Here is a 21,648-nt window from a genome sequence, read left to right as displayed (position 1 = left end):
AAAATATCTCATTGAACAAGTTTCTGCTGTTTTGTTCATTGCACGTCTGCGCATGTGTCTGCACATGCGTCTGCTCCTGCACATGCGTCTGCGCATGTGTCTGCCCCTGCACATGTGTCTGCACATGCTCCTGCACATGCGTCTGCACATGCGTCTGCGCCTGCACATCCGTCTGCACATGCGTCTGCTCCTGCACATGCGTCTGCACATGCGTCTGCACATGCACATGCGTCTGCACATGCACATCCGTCTGCACATGCGTCTGCTCCTGCACATGCGTCTGCACATGCGTCTGCGCCTGCACATCCGTCTGCACATGCGTCTGCTCCTGCACATGCGTCTGCACATGCGTCTGCTCCTGCACATGCGTCTGCACATGCGTCTGCACATGCGTCTGCTCCTGCACATGCGTCTGCACATGCTCCTGCACATGCGTCTGCTCCTGCACATGCTCCTGCACATGCTCCTGCATATGCGTCTGCTCCTGCATATGCGTCTGCTCCTGCACATGCGTCTGCACATGCGTCTGCACATGCGTCTGCTCCTGCACATGCGTCTGCACATGCTCCTGCACATGCGTCTGCTCCTGCACATGCTCCTGCACATGCGTCTGCACATGCTCCTGCATATGCGTCTGCTCCTGCACATGCGTCTGCACATGCGTCTGCACATGCTCCTGCACATGCTCCTGCACATGCGTCTGCTCCTGCACATGCGTCTGCGCCTGCACATGCGTCTGCACATGCGTCTGCTCCTGCACATGCGTCTGCACATGCGTCTGCGCCTGCACATCCGTCTGCACATGCGTCTGCTCCTTCACATGCGTCTGCACATGCGTCTGCACATCCGTCTGCACATGCGTCTGCTCCTGCACATGCGTCTGCACATGCGTCTGCACATGCGCCTGCACATGCGTCTGCACATGCGTCTGCTCCTGCACATGCGTCTGCACATGCGTCTGCACATGCGTCTGCACATGCGTCTGCGCCTGCACATCCGTCTGCACATGCGTCTGCTCCTGCACATCCGTCTGCACATGCGTCTGCTCCTGCACATGCGTCTGCACATGCGTCTGCACATGCGTCTGCACATGCGTCTGCACATGCGTCTGCACATGCGTCTGCACATGCTCCTGCACATGCGTCTGCTCCTGCACATGCTCCTGCACATGCTCCTGCACATGCGTCTGCACATGCGTCTGCGCCTGCACATCCGTCTGCACATGCGTCTGCTCCTGCACATGCGTCTGCACATGCGCCTGCACATCCGTCTGCACATGCGTCTGCTCCTGCACATGCGTCTGCACATGCGTCTGCGCCTGCACATCCGTCTGCACATGCGTCTGCTCCTGCACATCCGTCTGCACATGCGTCTGCTCCTGCACATGCGTCTGCACATGCGTCTGCACATGCGTCTGCACATGCGTCTGCACATGCGTCTGCACATGCGTCTGCACATGCGTCTGCACAAGCGTCTGCTCCTGCACATGCGTCTGCACATGCGTCTGCACATGCGTCTGCACATGCTCCTGCACATGCGTCTGCTCCTGCACATGCTCCTGCATATGCGTCTGCACATGCGTCTGCACATGCGTCTGCACATGCGTCTGCACATGCGTCTGCTCCTGCACATGCGTCTGCACATGCGTCTGCACATGCGTCTGCACATGCTCCTGCATATGCGTCTGCTCCTGCACATGCGTCTGCACATGCGTCTGCTCCTGCACATGCGTCTGCACATGCTCCTGCACATGCGTCTGCACATGCGTCTGCTCCTGCACATGCGTCTGCACATGCGTCTGCTCCTGCACATGCGTCTGCACATGCTCCTGCACATGCGTCTGCACATGCTCCTGCACATGCGTCTGCTCCTGCACATGCGTCTGCACATGCGTCTGCTCCTGCACATGCGTCTGCACATGCTCCTGCACATGCGTCTGCACATGCTCCTGCACATGCGTCTGCTCCTGCACATGCGTCTGCACATGCGTCTGCTCCTGCACATGCGTCTGCACATGCTCCTGCACATGCGTCTGCACATGCTCCTGCACATGCGTCTGCACATGCGTCTGCACATGCTCCTGCACATGCGTCTGCTCCTGCACATGCTCCTGCACATGCGTCTGCGCATGCGTCTGCGCCTGCACATCCGTCTGCACATGCGTCTGCTCCTGCACATGCGTCTGCACATGCGCCTGCACATCCGTCTGCACATGCGTCTGCTCCTGCACATGCGTCTGCACATGCGTCTGCACATGCGTCTGCACATGCGTCTGCGCCTGCACATCCGTCTGCACATGCGTCTGCTCCTGCACATCCGTCTGCACATGCGTCTGCTCCTGCACATGCGTCTGCACATGCGTCTGCACATGCGTCTGCACATGCGTCTGCACATGCGTCTGCACATGCGTCTGCTCCTGCACATGCGTCTGCACATGCGTCTGCACATGCGTCTGCACATGCGTCTGCACATGCGTCTGCACATGCTCCTGCACATGCGTCTGCTCCTGCACATGCTCCTGCATATGCGTCTGCACATGCGTCTGCACATGCGTCTGCACATGCGTCTGCACATGCGTCTGCACATGCGTCTGCTCCTGCACATGCGTCTGCACATGCGTCTGCACATGCGTCTGCACATGCGTCTGCACATGCTCCTGCATATGCGTCTGCTCCTGCACATGCGTCTGCACATGCGTCTGCTCCTGCACATGCGTCTGCACATGCTCCTGCACATGCGTCTGCTCCTGCACATGCGTCTGCACATGCGTCTGCTCCTGCACATGCGTCTGCACATGCTCCTGCACATGCGTCTGCACATGCTCCTGCACATGCGTCTGCTCCTGCACATGCGTCTGCACATGCGCCTGCACATCCGTCTGCACATGCGTCTGCTCCTGCACATGCGTCTGCACATGCGTCTGCACATGCGTCTGCACATGCGTCTGCGCCTGCACATCCGTCTGCACATGCGTCTGCTCCTGCACATCCGTCTGCACATGCGTCTGCTCCTGCACATGCGTCTGCACATGCGTCTGCACATGCGTCTGCACATGCGTCTGCACATGCGTCTGCACATGCGTCTGCACATGCGTCTGCACATGCGTCTGCTCCTGCACATGCGTCTGCACATGCGTCTGCACATGCGTCTGCACATGCGTCTGCACATGCTCCTGCACATGCGTCTGCTCCTGCACATGCTCCTGCATATGCGTCTGCACATGCGTCTGCACATGCGTCTGCACATGCTCCTGCATATGCGTCTGCTCCTGCACATGCGTCTGCACATGCGTCTGCTCCTGCACATGCGTCTGCACATGCTCCTGCACATGCGTCTGCACATGCGTCTGCTCCTGCACATGCGTCTGCACATGCGTCTGCTCCTGCACATGCGTCTGCACATGCTCCTGCACATGCGTCTGCACATGCTCCTGCACATGCGTCTGCACATGCTCCTGCACATGCGTCTGCACATGCTCCTGCACATGCTCCTGCACATGCGTCTGCTCCTGCGCCTCCACACTCGCACCAGGGAAACTCATTCCAGTCACTTCCCTCTCCCCAGACACTTCCAACTCCTGCGGAGGATCCTGAGGCGTTCCCAGGCCAGATGAGAAACATCATGTCCTCAGTCTCATATCTGTATTTATCAGATTAACATTGTGACATTAGATGAGTTTGGCCCAGTGTTTGCTGGGTAATTTCTTAGTGTGATGTCATCAATTACAAACAGGAAGAGAAATTATAAAGATAACATACTAAATGTGTACACACGTTTGGTCCGCAGATCACTGCTGGAACTGCGCAGACGCCATGGAGGTCTGCGCAGACGCTCCGGAGAAAGACACCTGCGCAGACGCCCTCGGCCCCTGTCTCCAAAACCCTCCCGCAGCCGGGAGAGGGGCCGGCATTAAGACCCAGTGGCGGCCGCGCGCACCGGGGGCCCCCGCAGGACCGCGAGCCGCCGCAGCGCAGTCCCAGAGCGCACAGCGAGCGCTCTCCTCCGCGCAGTCCAGTCAGCGGCTCTCTCTGCCCCGGGACGACGCGCACACGCCTCCTCCGCCTCGACCCGCGCCCGGACCCGCCACAAACACACGGATCGCGCCTGCGGTTTTCACCGTTTTTCTTTCTGTTTGTTGCGGGGGAGAGTTTCGTGCTGAGTTCCGGCGTAAAGACTGTGCCCGGGACAGATGGGGTGAGGGGCCCACGCGGCAGAAGGGACAGACTTCTTCTGCTTTTTTTTCTCCAAAACTTCAAACTTGGATTCAGTGGAAAACGTTTTCTCACGTCCCAGAAGTCACCGCGCGCTTCACGTCCCGACGCCGTTACTCGGATCTAAACGGGATGTACCTCTGACACTGAGGGGGTCCCGGGGGGGGAGTCGCGAGCTCGAGGGGTCCTGGAAGTGTTCGCCCGGCCCTCCGTCTCTTCCCATGCGGTGGAGGAGCTGTCTGTCCCCCGCAGGACGCTCGGACCAGCTCGGATCCTCCACGAGAACCGCGCCGCGTTTCGGCCGCACTTTTACGCACCGCTCGGCCGCGCGCGCCTCGGGGATAACGCCGCGGACCGCGACGCGCGTCTGACTCGCGCGACTGTCCCGGGACAAGGCTGTGGCGCGGGATGCGCACGAGAAGCTCCACTCAGAGCCGGAAACACACAGGTGGGACCATGTTGTTGTTGTTGTTGTTGTTGTTGCCAGTGCGTCAGATCAGTCCAGAATCCAAACGCGGATCCACAAATAAGATCATTAATTGGGCGATATTTTACTTTTTTTTTTACCAAAACAAGATGTTTTTTGTTTATTTCAAAAGAGAAAACGTATTTTAAAAGTTTTTAGTAAAAAAAATAAAAAAAATAGTTCCATTGTCTGATTTTAAGAAAATATAAGTGAACGTGATGCAAGAAGTTCTCAGTTTTGTTCCTTAAATCAATTTACTGACGCAAGAGCAGAAAACTCAAGTGTGAGACTTGATCAAACTGTTTCATCTGCTGCAACTTTTGTGTTTCAGAAGAAAGTCCTAAATGTGTTTCAGAAGAAAGTCCTAAATGTGTTTCAGAAGAAAGTCCTAAATGTCACTTTCAGTGACTTTATTAACAGTTGTTCAGGACAATAATCACAGTGAAAACTTCATGTCATAATTACTACTTTTCAAACTCGTCACAAAATCAGAGAGAGAGAGAGAAGAGGGTGCTGGTCAGTGACTGGCCGCTCGATTTGACCCTGCGCGGACTGAACACACACTCAGTTCTGGCTCTGGTTAAGGTTCTGGCTCTGGTTCTGGCTCTGGTTCTGGTTCTGGCTCTGGTTCTGGTTCTGGTTCTGGTTCTGGTTCTGGCTCTGGTTCTGGCTCTGGCTCTGGTTCTGGCTCTGGTTCTGGTTCTGGTTCTGGCTCTGGTTCTGGCTCTGGTTCTGGTTCTGGTTCTGGCTCTGGCTCTGGTTCTGGCTCTGGTTCTGGTTCTGGTTCTGGCTCTGGTTCTGGCTCTGGCTCTGGTTCTGGTTCTGGCTCTGGTTCTGGCTCTGGTTCTGGTTCTGGTTCTGGCTCTGGTTCTGGCTCTGGTTCTGGTTCTGGTTCTGGTTCTGGTTCTGGCTCTGGTTCTGGTTCTGGTTCTGGTTCTGGCTCTGGTTCTGGTTCTGGCTCAGTTCTGGCTCTGGTTCTGGTTCTGGCTCTGGCTCTGGTTCTGGTTCTGGCTCTGGTTCTGGCTCTGGCTCTGGTTCTGGTTCTGGCTCTGGTTCTGGTTCTGGTTCTGGTTCTGGCTCTGGCTCTGGTTCTGGTTCTGGCTCTGGTTCTGGCTCTGGTTCTGGTTCTGGTTCTGGTTCTGGTTCTGGTTCTGGCTCTGGTTCTGGTTCTGGCTCAGTTCTGGCTCTGGTTCTGGTTCTGGCTCAGTTCTGGCTCTGGTTCCGGCCCCGCTCGCCCTGAAGTAAAAGTGTCCGATTGCAGCACATTCTCGCTTCATGCTGTAATATTTTGCTGTGGCCTGCCCCGCTGGAACATTTGACCCCGGTGTGGGTCCGGACCCACACAGCGGCTCCAGACCCACACCGGGGTCCGGACCCACACAGCGGCTCCGGACCCACACCGGGGTCCGGACCCACACAGCGGCTCCGGACCCACACCGGGGTCCGGAGCGACACGGCGTGTGATTACGCGGCTTTGGTCTCGGGCCAGAGGTTTATGAGCTCAGACGCAGCAGAGAAGCACGTTATCCGGGAGCTCGACTCACAGTGACACAGTTTGAGACAAGAGCCACAGCCGCCCCGGGGCAGTGTGACAGACACTTTGAGGCTGAACAGGAGCCACAGCCGCCCCGGGGCAGTGTGACAGACACTTTGAGGCTGAACAGGAGCCACAGCCGCCCCGGGGCAGTGTGACAGACACTTAGAACTCCACCCAACGTGAAAACATCTGTGCAAACAATAGTGTCCCAGACGTGTATGATATAATAACACACATGAAACAGTTCTGTGGCTCTCTGAACAGCTGTAAGGTTTATTTATTTCAAACATGTAATAAATGCACTTATAATGATATAAGTACATGACCCTCGTCCCGTTCTCCAGTACTAGTTGTTTGGACTTTGCTTGAGTTTGTCCCATAGTTTTACTCCTTCATCCTTTAGTCGTTTAGTCGATTAATCGGTCGATGGCGTCTTCGTCGACAAACATTTCCTTTAGTCGACTGTTGTTTTCTCTAGATTAAAAGTGTTTCTCTGGGACACAGTGAGTTAGCTGAAGACTTTAGAGTTTCATCTAATTCATTGAACTCTGAACACATAAATACGCCGTTTACTGGTACTTTTCTGTGCAGAGTTGCTTTTGCTCGAACTCACGAGGCAGTCGTGGTGTTTCGAGTGCAGTTCGCGTCAGATCCACGGAGATTCTCTCGCCACGGCCGCGTTCAGTCGACCAAACGGCACGTCTTTAGTCGACCAAGTTTTGGTATTTGGTCGACCTCGCGTCCCTCGTGACGGTCCTCACCGCGCTGACCGTTTATACCTCCGACCCGGCCGGCTTCTCGCTCCTGCGTTCCGTCCTAACGCTCCGATCGGGCCGTAAAGCGCATCGAACCGCCCTCCCGCTTTACGGTCCGACCACAGCCGCTAATCCGTCGCACTTGTCTCTCAAATGTCCCCTATTCTACCTCGGATACACAAAGAGTCCGATGCTCTGCTCGTCGATTCCGCAGCGGTCGTTCTTCGGCCCCGCGTTCCCTTTATTTCGCCCGTAAGCCGTCGCGTTTCTTCGGACGCAAACGGGCCGTGCGTTTTCTCCCATCGGTTTGATCCACCCGTCAGTCGCTGGGTCTGAAATCGGGGACACAGACAGTCAAGCAAGTCGAGCAAGGCCGTTACTGACGGGAGCAAAACCAGCTCTTCTTACGCTCCAGGTGGAAGAACCTGAAGGGAGCAGTCTGGTCTGGCCAGGCTTTTCCAGGTTTATGTAGCCAACCACGCCCATCACATCCGCCTAATAACACCGGTCTTTCCATCGTATTCATTGAACACTATTGATCTAACTCAGCGCGTACAGAAATGCACCGATTAACCGCTAATCTATGTCCGTGTTCCGTTGGCGTCTCGTCCCCGCAGCGAGGATGACGCCGAGCCTCCACCTCGTCCTGTTCGTCCTGGACCTGCTGGCCCTCTCCGCCGCGCTCTCCACCTGCAGCACCCTGGACATGGACGAGTTCACCAAGAAGCGCATCGAGGCCATCCGGGGCCAGATCCTGAGCAAGCTGAAGCTGAGCCGCCCGCCCGAGGAGTTCCCGGAGCCCGAGGAGGTGTCGCGCGACGTGGTGGCCATCTACAACAGCACGCGCGACCTGCTGCTGGAGAAGGCCAACGAGAGGGCGGCCATGTGCGAGCGCCAGCGCAGCGAGGAGGAGTACTATGCCAAGGAGGTGCACAAGATCGACATGCTGCCCTTCTACACCCCCGAGAGTGAGTACTGTAACGAGTAACGATTGTTCACGATGTAACTGGTTGGATGTCGGTGTAATCCCTCATTCGTCCAGGCGTGTTCCATAGTAGAAAAAGCTTCAGTTGTAGTCAAAGTTCAAACTGAGTCCAGATGACTACAACTGAAGCTTTGACTACAACTGAAGCTTTGACTACAACTGAAGCTTTGACTACAACTGAAGCTTTTGCTACTATAACTGGTTGGATGTTGATCACGATTTAACGATTGTTGGCGATGTAACTGGTTGGATGTTGATCACGATTTAACGATTGTTCGAGATGTAAGTGGTTGGATCTTGATCACGATTTAACGATTGTCGGTGATGTAACTGGTTAGATGTTGATCACCATTTAACGATTGTTCACGATGTAACTGGTTGGATGTTGATCACGATTTAACGACTGTTCGAGATGTAACTGGTTGGATGTTGATCACGATTTAACGATTGTTGGCGATGTAACTGGTTGGATGTTGATCACCATTTAACGATTGTTCACGATGTAACTGGTTGGATGTTGATCACGATTTAACGATCTAGATGTAACTGGTTGGATGTTGATCACGATTTAACGATTGTTGGCGATGTAACTGGTTGGATGTTGATCACGATTTAACGATTGTTGGCGATGTAACTGGTTGGATGTTGATCACGATTTAACGAATGTTGGCGATGTAACTGGTTGGATGTTGATCACGATTGAGCGATTGTTGGCGATGTAACTGGTTGGCTGTTGATCACGATTTAACGATTGTTCGAGATGTAACTGGTTGGATGTTGCTCACGATTTAACGATTGTTGGCGATGTAACTGGTTGGATGTTGATCACGATTTAACGATTGTTGGCGATGTAACTGGTTGGCTGTTGATCACGATTTAACGATTGTTCGAGATGTAACTGGTTGGATCTTGATCACGATTTAACGATTGTTGGCGATGTAACTGGTTGGCTGTTGATCACGATTTAACGATTGTTCGAGATGTAACTGGTTGGATGTTGCTCACGATTTAACGATTGTTGGCGATGTAACTGGTTGGATCTTGATCACGATTTAACGATTGTTGGCGATGTAACTGGTTGGCTGTTGATCACGATTTAACGATTGTTCGAGATGTAAGTGGTTGGATCTTGATCACGATTTAACGATTGTCGGCGATGTAACTGGTTAGATGTTGATCAAGATTTAACGATCGAGATGTAACTGGTTGGATGTTGATCACGATTTAACGATTATTGGCGATGTAACTGGTTGGATGTTGATCACGATTTAACGATTGTTGGCGATGTAACTGGTTAGATGTTGATCACGATTTAACGATTGTTGGCGATGTAACTGGTTGGATGTTGATCACGATTTAACGATTGTTCGAGATGTAACTGGTTGGATGTTGCTCACGATTTAACGATTGTTGGCGATGTAACTGGTTGGATGTTGATCACGATTTAACGATTGTTGGCGATGTAACTGGTTAGATGTTGATCACCATTTAACGATTGTTCACGATGTAACTGGTTAGATGTTGATCACGATTTTACGACTGTTCGAGATGTAACTGGTTGGATGTTGATCACGATTTAACGATTGTTGGCGATGTAACTGGTTGGATGTTGATCACCATTTAACGATTGTTGGCGATGTAACTGGTTGGATGTTGATCACGATTTAACGATTATTGGCGATGTAACTGGTTGGATGTTGATCACGATTTAACGATTGTTGGCGATGTAACTGGTTAGATGTTGATCACGATTTAACGATTGTTGGCGATGTAACTGGTTGGATGTTGATCACGATTTAACGATTGTTCGAGATGTAACTGGTTGGATGTTGCTCACGATTTAACGATTGTTGGCGATGTAACTGGTTGGATGTTGATCACGATTTAACGATTGTTGGCGATGTAACTGGTTGGCTGGTGATCACGATTTAACGATTGTTCGAGATGTAACTGGTTGGATGTTGATCACGATTTAACGATTGTTGGCGATGTAACTGGTTGGATGTTGATCACGATTTAACGATTGTTCGAGATGTAAGTGGTTGGATCTTGATCACGATTTAACGATTGTCGGCGATGTAACTGGTTAGATGTTGATCACGATTTAACGATTTTTCAAGATGTAACTGGTTAGATGTTGATCACGATTTAACGATTGCTGGCGATGTAACTGGTTAGATGTTGATCACGATTTAACGAATGTTGGCGATGTAACTGGTTGGATGTTGATCACGATTTAACGATTGTTCGAGATGTAACTGGTTGGATGTTGATTACGATTTAACGATTGTTGGCGATGTAACTGGTTGGATGTTGATCACGATTTAACGATTGTTCGAGATGTAACTGGTTGGATGTTGATCACGATTTAACGATTATTGGCGATGTAACTGGTTGGATGTTGATCACGATTTAACGATTGTTGGCGATGTAACCGGTTGGATGTTGATCACGATTTAACGATTGTTGGCGATGTAACTGGTTGGATGTTGATCACGATTTAACAATTGTTGGCGATGTAACTGGTTGGATGTTGATATGTTGATCACGATTTAACGATTGTTGGCGATGTAACTGGTTGGATGTTGATCACGATTTAACGATTGTTGGCGATGTAACTGGTTGGATGTTGATCACGATTTAACGATTGTTGGCGATGTAACTGGTTGGATGTTGATCACGATTTAACGATTGTTGGCGATGTAACTGGTTGGATGTTGATCACGATTTAACAATTGTTGGCGATGTAACTGGTTGGATGTTGATCACGATTTAACGATTGTTCGAGATGTAACTGGTTGGATGTTGATCACGATTTAACGATTGTTGGCGATGTAACTGGTTGGATGTTGATCACGATTTAACGATTGTTGGCGATGTAACTGGTTAAATGTTGCACGGACAATACAGCGTCAGCGCTGCAGCAGCTGGAGCAGCTCGAGCTTCACTTGTGGTTGTGATCACTGCAGCCGTAAATGTGGTATTAGTAGCAAATATAGTTGTAGTAGTAGTAGTAGTAGTAGTAGTAGTAGTAGTAGTAGTAATAGTAGTAGTAATAGTAGCAGGAAGCAGTAAAAATAATACTCATGTTTAAGTTCTCACCGTGCTGGATTTACAGACCTGAAGCTCTCGTGTTTTCATGATTTCATTATTTGGACAGTCAAGTTCTTCTGTTTATGAAATCAGATGTGTGATGCAGAGGAGAGGGTCAGAGGAGCAGAGGAGAGGGTCAGAGGAGCAGAGGAGAGGGTCAGAGGAGAAGAGGGTGTTGAGGGCTCTGCACTTGACTGGCTCACATCCTACCTCACCAACAGTCAAGAGTTAATTTCCCTCTCCGGTCACTCATCCACCCTCTCCCCAGTAACGCAGGGGTCCCCCAGGGCTCAGTCCTCGGCCCCCTCCTCTTCATCTGCTACATCTTCCCCCTTGGTCACATCCTCCGCCAACTCAACCTGGACTTTCACTGCTACGCTGACGACACCCAGATATACCTCACCACCAAATCCACCCAAAACCCTCCCCTCAGCCACATCCAAACCTGCATCTCTACAATAAAATCATGGCTCACTCTCAACTTCCTCAAACTGAACAGTGACAAAACAGAGCTCCTCCTCATTGGCACCAAATCCACTCTCAATAAAACTGGTCCCTTTTCACTCAGCATCGACACCTCGACCATCACCCCCTCTACCCTGGTACGCAATCTCGGTGTCATCATGGACCCCACCCTCTCCTTCACTCCCCATGTCAGCCACATTGTCAAGACCTCATACTTCCACCTCCGCCGCATCGCCAAAATCCGACACTGCCTCACCCTCCCCGCTGCTGAATCCCTCATCCATGCCTTCATCTCCTCCCGCCTTGACTACTGCAACTCCCTCCTCACTGGCATCTCCTCCCATTCCCTCGACAGACTCCAAATGGTCCAAAACTCCGCTGCCCGCCTCCTCACCCACACCCGGTCCCGTGATCACATCACTCCCGTTCTCCGCTCTCTCCACTGGCTCCCCATCAAGCAGCGCATAAACTTTAAAATACACCTCACCTTCAAAGCTCTTCACCACCTTGCCCCCCCCCTACCTGTCTGACCTCCTCATCCCCCACCGCCCCACCCGAGCTCTCCGATCCTCCTCCTCTCTCACCCTGACTGCACCAACATCCCGACTCAAAACTTTTGGCGACAGAGCATTCTCCCGAACAGCACCCCGACTCTGGAACTCCCTCCCCCAACCTGTCCGCCACTCTCCCTCACTCACAACATTCAAATCCCGCCTAAAAACATACCTCTTCACCCAAGCCTATGACCTCCCCTACCCCTAGCCTCCTCTACCCCATTGCCTACTCTTCTACCCCCTGTTACATCCCCATCTTTTTCTCTCTACTTCTTCTGTCTTGTTCATTTTATCTGTATATTAATGTGTTCTGTACGTGTTGTCCCCCCCTGTCTGTAAATACCCCCCCCCCTTTTTTATATATGTTCAGCGTCTTTGGGTCACTGAAAAGCGCTATATAAATAAAAGTTATTATTATTATTATTATTATTCAGAGGAGAAGAGGAGAGGGTCAGAGGAGGAGAAGAGGAGAGGGTCAGAGGAGGAGGAGAAGAGGAGAGGGTCAGAGGAGCAGAGGAGAAGGTCAGAGGAGAAGAGGAGAGGGTCAGAGGAGAAGAGGAGAGGGTCAGAGGAGAAAAGGAGAGGGTCAGAGGAGAAGAGGAGAGGGTCAGAGGAGCAGAGGAGAAGGTCAGAGGAGAAGAAGAGAGGGTCAGAGGAGAAGAGGAGAGGGTCAGAGGAGAGGGTCAGAGGAGGAGAAGAGGAGAGGGTCAGAGGAGCAGAGGAGAGGGTCAGAGGAGGAGAAGAGGAGAGGGTCAGAGGAGGAGAAGAGGAGAGGGTCAGAGGAGAAGAGGAGAGGGTCAGAGGAGAAGAGGAGAGGGTCAGAGGAGAAGAGGAGAGGGTCAGAGGAGGAGAAGAGGAGAGGGTCAGAGGAGAAGAGGAGAGGGTCAGAGGAGAAGAGGAGAGGGTCAGAGGAGGAGAAGAGGAGAGGGTCAGAGGAGAAGAGGAGAGGGTCAGAGGAGGAGAAGAGGAGAGGGTCAGAGGAGGAGAAGAGGAGAGGGTCAGAGGAGAAGAGGAGAGGGTCAGAGGAGAAGAGGAGAGGGTCAGAGGAGGAGAAGAGGAGAGGGTCAGAGGAGGAGAAGAGGAGAGGGTCAGAGGAGAAGAGGAGAGGGTCAGAGGAGAAGAGGAGAGGGTCAGAGGAGGAGAAAAGGAGAGGGTCAGAGGAGAAGAGGAGAGGGTCAGAGGAGAAGAGGAGAGGGTCAGAGGAGGAGAAGAGGAGAGGGTCAGAGGAGAAGAGGAGAGGGTCAGAGGAGGAGAAGAGGAGAGGGTCAGAGGAGGAGAAGAGGAGAGGGTCAGAGGAGAAGAGGAGAGGGTCAGAGGAGGAGAGGAGAGGGTCAGAGGAGGAGAAGAGGAGAGGGTCAGAGGAGAAGAGGAAAGGGTCAGAGGAGGAGAAGAGGAGAGGGTCAGAGGAGAAGAGGAGAGGGTCAGAGGAGGAGAGGAGAGGGTCAGAGGAGGAGAAGAGGAGAGGGTCAGAGGAGGAGAAAAGGAGAGGGTCAGAGGAGAAGAGGAGAGGGTCAGAGGAGAAGAGGAGAGGGTCAGAGGAGGAGAAGAGGAGAGGGTCAGAGGAGAAGAGGAGAGGGTCAGAGGAGGAGAAGAGGAGAGGGTCAGAGGAGGAGAAGAGGAGAGGGTCAGAGGAGAAGAGGAGAGGGTCAGAGGAGGAGAGGAGAGGGTCAGAGGAGGAGAAGAGGAGAGGGTCAGAGGAGGAGGAGAAGAGGAGAGGGTCAGAGGAGCAGAGGAGAAGGTCAGAGGAGAAGAGGAGAGGGTCAGAGGAGAAGAGGAGAGGGTCAGAGGAGAAAAGGAGAGGGTCAGAGGAGAAGAGGAGAGGGTCAGAGGAGCAGAGGAGAAGGTCAGAGGAGAAGAAGAGAGGGTCAGAGGAGAAGAGGAGAGGGTCAGAGGAGGAGAAGAGGAGAGGGTCAGAGGAGAAGAGGAGAGGGTCAGAGGAGAAGAGGAGAGGGTCAGAGGAGAAGAAGAGAGGGTCAGAGGAGAAGAGGAGAGGGTCAGAGGAGAGGGTCAGAGGAGGAGAAGAGGAGAGGGTCAGAGGAGCAGAGGAAAGGGTCAGAGGAGGAGAAGAGGAGAGGGTCAGAGGAGGAGAAGAGGAGAGGGTCAGAGGAGAAGAGGAGAGGGTCAGAGGAGGAGAAGAGGAGAGGGTCAGAGGAGAAGAGGAGAGGGTCAGAGGAGAAGAGGAGAGGGTCAGAGGAGGAGAAGAGGAGAGGGTCAGAGGAGAAGAGGAGAGGGTCAGAGGAGAAGAGGAGAGGGTCAGAGGAGGAGAAGAGGAGAGGGTCAGAGGAGAAGAGGAGAGGGTCAGAGGAGGAGAAGAGGAGAGGGTCAGAGGAGAAGAGGAGAGGGTCAGAGGAGAAGAGGAGAGGGTCAGAGGAGGAGAAGAGGAGAGGGTCAGAGGAGGAGAAGAGGAGAGGGTCAGAGGAGGAGAAGAGGAGAGGGTCAGAGGAGAAGAGGAGAGGGTCAGAGGAGAAGAGGAGAGGGTCAGAGGAGGAGAAGAGGAGAGGGTCAGAGGAGGAGAAGAGGAGAGGGTCAGAGGAGGAGAAGAGGAGAGGGTCAGAGGAGAAGAGGAGAGGGTCAGAGGAGAAGAGGAGAGGGTCAGAGGAGAAGAGGAGAGGGTCAGAGGAGGAGAAAAGGAGAGGGTCAGAGGAGAAGAGGAGAGGGTCAGAGGAGGAGAAGAGGAGAGGGTCAGAGGAGGAGAAGAGGAGAGGGTCAGAGGAGAAGAGGAGAGGGTCAGAGGAGGAGAAGAGGAGAGGGTCAGAGGAGGAGAAGAGGAGAGGGTCAGAGGAGAAGAGGAGAGGGTCAGAGGAGGAGAAGAGGAGAGGGTCAGAGGAGAAGAGGAGAGGGTCAGAGGAGAAGAGGAGAGGGTCAGAGGAGGAGAAGAGGAGAGGGTCAGAGGAGGAGGAGAAGAGGAGAGGGTCAGAGGAGAAGAGGAGAGGGTCAGAGGAGGAGAAGAGGAGAGGGTCAGAGGAGGAGGAGAAGAGGAGAGGGTCAGAGGAGAAGAGGAGAGGGTCAGAGGAGGAGAAGAGGAGAGGGTCAGAGGAGCAGAGGAGAGGGTCAGAGGAGGAGAAGAGGAGAGGGTCAGAGGAGGAGAAGAGGAGAGGGTCAGAGGAGAAGAGGAGAGGGTCAGAGGAGGAGAAGAGGAGAGGGTCAGAGGAGCAGCCTTTATTGAAACAGCGGCCTCGTTTGCTTCTCTCTGCAGCCTGAAGCCTGAGCACACACTGAGGTCACCAGTGTTTGTCGTTGTTTTGGAGATTCCGTCCCATCATGCATCATGCCTCGCTGCTCGGGGACCGGGTCTCTGGTCGGGCTCGGTCTAAGCTCTGAACATCCGCAGAAAAACTCATACTGCGATTCTGGCGCTCGCAATACAATCCATAAAATCACTTTCACACCAGGTCGTCCGGCAGAAGTTTGATTGACAGTTCTTCAGTGTTTAGGCCTGGATTACACTCCATTTATCTCCTTTTTGTCTCTGTGAAGTCAATATTTTTTTATATTTTGACACAGACTAATAAATGAAGGCGTTACCGTGTTTATTTGAACGGGACTGTAGTTGAAGTGAATAGATGAATCCTCCGAGTCCGAGATGGTCCATGTGTCGCTAACTCGTCCCAGATGTGCTTTGGTGCTGGGCCGCGGCCCGTGGAGAGACGTGCGCAGAAGCAGAGCCGCTCCAACGGCTAAAAGGTGTTTTAGACTCTGTGAAGTCCAAATGATGATTATGACACACGTTTCCATGGACACAAGTGGGTGAAGCACAGGCCAAGTTACAGGTCAGCTCTGTGGGAAGACGAACCAGCTCATAATAGTATGAATTTATGTATTTTATATAAGCAAGTTTCAACTGAGGAACCTTCCAGACAAAGTCATCTCCAGGTAGTGAAGCAGGTGTAAAGTGTCAAGTGTCAAGTGTCAAGTGTGATCTTTGACGTGATTACGTCAAAGATCACATCTAATGACAGTGTTTTTAATGAGATTACGTCAAAGATCACGTCTAATGACAGTGTTTTTAATGAGATTACGTCAAAGATCACATCTAATGACAGTGTTTTTAATGAGATTACGTCAAAGATCACGTCTAATGACAGTGTTTTTAATGAGATTACATCAAAGATCACGTCTAATGACAGTGTTTTTAATGAGATTACATCAAAGATCACGTCTAATGACAATGTTTTTAATGAGATTACGTCAAAGATCACGTCTAATGACAGTGTTTTTAATGAGATTACGTCAAAGATCACGTCTAATGACAGTGTTTTTAATGAGATTACGTCAAAGATCACGTCTAATGACAGTATTTTTAATGAGATTACGTCAAAGATCACATCTAATGACAGTGTTTTTAATGAGATTACATCAAAGATCACGTCTAATGACAGTGTTTTTAATGAGATTACGTCAAAGATCACGTCTAATGACAGTGTTTTTAATGAGATTACGTCAAAGATCACGTCTAATGACAGTGTTTTTAATCAGATTACATCAAAGATCACGTCTAAAGACAGGTTTAGTTGACTTTACAAAAACTAGAACTTGCTTTGGCGCAACAGAAAACAACAAATACTAATAAAATAAAAATAATGGCTGTAAAAAATTAGAAAATAGAAAAATTTACGTATATTTAAGATCATAGATTAAAACTAGCAAAATGTACAGCACTGTGAAAAGAATGTTTTTATTCAATTCATAATATGTAACCTAACTTTCTTTTCATACTTTCTTTTTGAATCTTTAGTTGTCTTTCTTAAATGCAGTTATTGTCCTCGACTCCTTTACTTTGGCTTTGACGTGTTCTTACGGGTAAATGTTTGTAATTTGCTTTATACTTTGAGAACATCATGAATCTTTAGTACTTTACGTTGAACAAACAGAGTTTGATGGATCTCTGTAACGACCTTTTTCCGTCAAATAAATATTGGTTGTAAATATGTCAAATACGGGACAGTTTTTTCAGTTGTGTAACGCTAACGACGCTGCGCTATCCAGTGAAAACGTTTTCCTTTTCCGTGTAATTCATGCGAGATAAAGAAGCGTTTACGCGGACACAACGCGCGTGGCGGTTGATACGAATCCGACGATAAACGCGCTTCTCTTTGGCGTTTCTCTGCCGAGCGCGAGGGTTTCACAAAAAGCTCGGTGTGATTTCGAGCGTCGGTGTAAAAACCATTACTCGCGGCCACGGGGGAATTTCCACTCTTCCCACAGAAAAGAGAAGGAAAAAAAAAAGAAGCACATTAGTCTGAGAAATGTGCTGATCTGTCCCGTCCATTCCACCCACACACGTAATAAAGAAAGCGCGTTAGCGACGCGGCTAAATCAAACTTGAAAGCGCCACCGCCCGGTCGTGAACTCGGCGGGAAGACGGAGCGATGACCGCGAGACGCACTGAGCGGCTTTGTTCTGTTCGTCTCTGGCCTCGGGACTTTACGTACTTCAAAACCAATAATAATAAAGTTTTAGGGCATTTTTTTGTGTTCAGGTTAATCTAAAGTGAGATTTATTTTTCTATTTAGCTTAAAAAAAACAGCAATATAGTCCCATCTTTGCGGTTGGCAGGTCTCAAAGTGGTTGAAAACTAGGACAAATGCACCTCTGCTGGGACATGGGACGCAGGGCTCCAAACAGGGACCGTCCCGGGTAAAGGGGGCGTCTGGTCACCCTAGCTTTTCGTCGCTAACTGGGCTTCTTTGAGGTCAGCTGTGTAACCTTTGTCCCGGGTAAAGGGGGCGTCTGGTCACCCTAGCTTTTCGTTGCTAACTAGGCTTCTTTGAGATCAGCTGTGTAACATTTGTCCCGAGTAAAGGGGGCGTCTGGTCACCCTAACTTTTCGTTGCTAACTGGGCGTTCAGTAAATGAAGATGGAATATTTTTCAGTATTTATTGTTCGTACATTTGATTTGCATTATTGGAGGATTTACTTTATTCATTGCAATGTGGTATATATGAGTCAAGCTCCTATGACTGACTATAAACAGCACTTACTTTTAATGATCTACATCAGTGGGTCGAAAACTAGGGATTAATATTGTTATTATTTCAACTGTGAAACTGCATTAAATATTTTTTTTAATTCGAAAGCGCAGTGTTTTTGTGAAATTGGGCCAGATAACGCAATAAACTACTGAATTAAATATGAATTAAGCCCACTGCTAAATCAAATTGTCATCTGATCATTTCAAGTTGCGAAACATTTCAAAATCAGGTTTAATTGTGTATTTTAGTGACTTATCAAGTAATTCGACTTAATGTCACTAAAATATACAGATATATATAGATGTATATGAAATAGAGTGTCATAGTTATACAATCAACATAACCATCGACCGATTAATTGACTAAACAACTAAATAATCTTCGGAAGGCTTCGGAAGGCTCTACTGCTGCATCCTGAGCGCGAGCGGGCTTGCCTCTCCACACACCCGGCTCGTACCCCGGCCTTTGGCCTGGTCGCGGCGGAGCGCGGACAGACTCGCGGGCGCTCGGAGCCACAGATATGAATAAAACTGGAGCCGGGCCAAGTGAACTCGGGCCGAGCGTTCACACGTTATAAATAAGACGGCGGCATGTACGGCGAGCCGAGAGGGACATCAGTCACGTCTGAAGGGCGCGCGGCAGGCGTTCTGTTTGCTTTGGCGGGAGGATATCTGCGCTGGCGAGTTTTCGTAGCGTCGCGTCAGTTTAATGGCAGTTTGTGAAGGAAAACGCACGGGAAATAACGCTCTGAGAAGGTCACGGATCAGACCAGATTCTTTCCAAAATTCAAGGGCAGTTTACGCACAAGGAACACTTTTTATTTTCAGACGGTTTAAACATTTGCTAAAGTAGAATAAAGGTGTTGTCGAATATTTGTCTTTGTCAGATGATAACTGCTGTGCAAATTCGACGAGCTCTGGGCCGTGTTTACAGTGCGGTTGCTAGGTAACTTTGTGGAATTCACTGAAGATTTACAGTAAAATCTAGTGTTTAAAGCGGTGCCCATGAGAAGCTTTTACGATGTTCTAATAATGACTTTATTTGGTGTATTTATACCTGTGAATTATAGTTTTACACCAATTGAACTGGTGTTTGTGGAGAAAATGTTGAAAAATCTGTAGAAAATGACAGTAAGTGACATCACCACAAGAAACTTTATAAAAATGAATTCAATAAAATAAAGTCGCTCTCATATATTTTTATTCGTCATATAAAAAATGGTGACTTCACATAAGTTTTGGCCCTGTGTTTGCTGGGTAATCTCCTAGTGTGATGTCATCAAATACAAACAGGAAGTGGAATTATAAACCTAAAAAATGTGCCTTTCTGTGATAACATGGTTATAATTTTTACAATTTTTTACAAAATAAAAGTGCTATCATTTAATTGATGTGGGTTTTGACCTCAGTTTATGCTATAGTTGCTAGGTAACAGTTATGTCCAACCAGGAAGTCAAACAAAAAATGTCACCCAAATTGTCAAACTGTGTGATTCAAATTTTTTTTTTGTTGCTAATATCAAAAATAATAATAATACATCTTCTGCATTTACGTTTTTGAATACATTGGGCGAATATTATGTCAGTGTAACATAAATGTGTTAAAACGTGTCTTTAAACATATTAGTTAAGGTTTAACAATCAGATCAAAAGTGCTTAAATATCACTATATACACCATTTACAACAGCTCTTTTTCAAATTTTCTCTTTTAATCCTCTCTTTTGTAGCATTTTTTTTCTACATATTACGTAGTAGAAAAAGCTTCAGTTGTAGTCATCTGGACTCAGTTTGAAAAAATAGACGTTTCGACTCTATTTTTTCAAACTGAGTCCAGATGACTACAACTGAAGCTTTTTCTACTATGGAACACGCCTGGACGAATGAGGGATTACACCGACATATTACGTACTCAACATCCACAATATTGTCTCAAATCTGATATATTTTCCTCCTATACACGCGATAAATATGACACAACATGGCACGATAAAAACGCAGTCGTGAATTACCGAGACAGGTCTGTTTTGTGCCGGAGTGCAGAGTGGCGCCAGGAAGTCCCCCGGGGCCCGAGCGAAGGGCCACAGGAAGCGCGGGGAGAATGCCACGCAGAGATACGGGCACACTGTTAGCTTTGTGTCGCTAACCGTGCAACGCTACGGTGAATAAACGAGGCCGCGGGGTTCAGGTGACGGAGGAACCACTTTGCACCGCACAGTCGCGCTGATTAGGCTTTACATTTCATCCAGTTAAAAACACGTTTAGTTCAAAAAGTAATATTTATGTCGCCTCTCCGCGGATCAGGGCTCTCATTTATCAAACTTTACAGGGGATTTTTACTACAAATGTACGTACTTCTCGCCTCTCTTAACTCAAATCACCGTCTGGACCATTTTTGGGCTCATTTCCGTGTCGAGTTTTCTTTTTATAGATCACAAACTTACCGTGGAAACTCGAGTATGCAGCTCTTTGTGTGAGTATGTGTGCTTTGTAAATGAGACCCCTGGCACGTAACTGGGCCTGAAACACGAAAAGTTACACAGTGCACCTTTAAATGACACATATTATGCAAAATGGACTTTTCTTGAGTTTTTAGACGCTCCGTTTGGAATTTTTGCCGGATTCTTGCGTCTCATGTGCAAATCTGAGCTTCTCTTCAGCCCGTTAACCGTCACCGGGCTCGTTCTGTCGTCAAACGTGTGGTTATCTCTAACGTCATCTCTACGGTTCTCCTTGAGCTTTCTACTTTTTCCCGCTGGGTTTTGTGTTGCAAGCAGTTCCAACAGGGGGCGCTCTTATCGACCACAGACCGTTTCATTGATTGACCATTTTGTTTAGATTTTGGGCTTCATAAAAATACATTTCAATTGGAATTGAATTGAACTCTTAGCAGAGCAGCCACATTGCCTAAGGGCTTCATTTATTTATGTTTTAATTGTTCATTTCCACGGCTCAAACGACGAAATACCTCTTTGGAAATGACCAAAACCACATTCAAAAAACATTTAAAGCCACAAAAATGCATAGTCTGCACTTTGAGTAATAATATGTAACTAAAAAAGACAGTTTTGAACCAGATCAGGACTTGAACCAGATCTAACCCGAGTCTAGACCCGGTTTGAACGAGACGACCGCGGCAAAACCCTTGAGTCCGGATCAGAATGGAATGAACGGCGCAGGTAAACGGTTAAACTCACGGGACACGGTGAAGGCAGTGGCACCAGGGCCTCCGCTCCGTATGGAAAATTCCACCTCACCCCAGCGATTAGACACATCCCAGCCCACTCTCCAGTGATTAGACACATCCCAGCCCACTAACCAGTGATTAGACACAACTCTCCAGCAATTAGACACATCCCAGTTTGTCACATTAGACACATCCCAGCCCACTCCAGCGATTAGACACATCCCAGCCCTCCTCCAGCGATTAGACACATCCCAGCCCACAAACCAGTGATTAGACACAACTCTCCAGCAATTAGACACATCCCAGTTTGTCACATTAGACACATCCCAGCCCACTCCAGCGATTAGACACATCCCAGCCCACTCTCCAGCGATTAGACACATCCCAGCCCTCCTCCAGCGATTAGACACATCCCAGCCCTCCTCC

At 49.5% G+C, this 21,648-nt stretch overlaps 1 protein-coding gene across 1 annotated transcript in view; it reads left to right on the top strand.

The window, feature by feature from the left end:
• Nucleotides 1-4,002: 4,002 nt before the first annotated feature.
• Nucleotides 4,003-21,648, top strand: part of tgfb2 (transforming growth factor, beta 2) — a 63,672-nt gene continuing 46,026 nt past the window's right edge. The window contains exons 1-2 of the mRNA XM_072461382.1: nucleotides 4,003-4,659; nucleotides 7,587-7,937. Of these exons, the coding sequence (XP_072317483.1) occupies nucleotides 4,620-4,659; nucleotides 7,587-7,937 (391 nt within the window). The 5' untranslated portion in view covers nucleotides 4,003-4,619. The remainder of the gene's footprint in view (nucleotides 4,660-7,586; nucleotides 7,938-21,648) is intronic.

The sequence above is a fragment of the Eucyclogobius newberryi genome, unplaced genomic scaffold (assembly GCF_026437365.1).
Source record: "Eucyclogobius newberryi isolate DKJ021-1_F unplaced genomic scaffold, fEucNew1.0.hap1 SCAF_3, whole genome shotgun sequence".
NCBI lineage: Eukaryota > Metazoa > Chordata > Actinopteri > Gobiiformes > Gobiidae > Eucyclogobius > Eucyclogobius newberryi.
The sequence above is the reverse complement of the archived record's forward strand: the minus strand, read 5'-3'. Positions and strand labels throughout refer to the sequence as shown.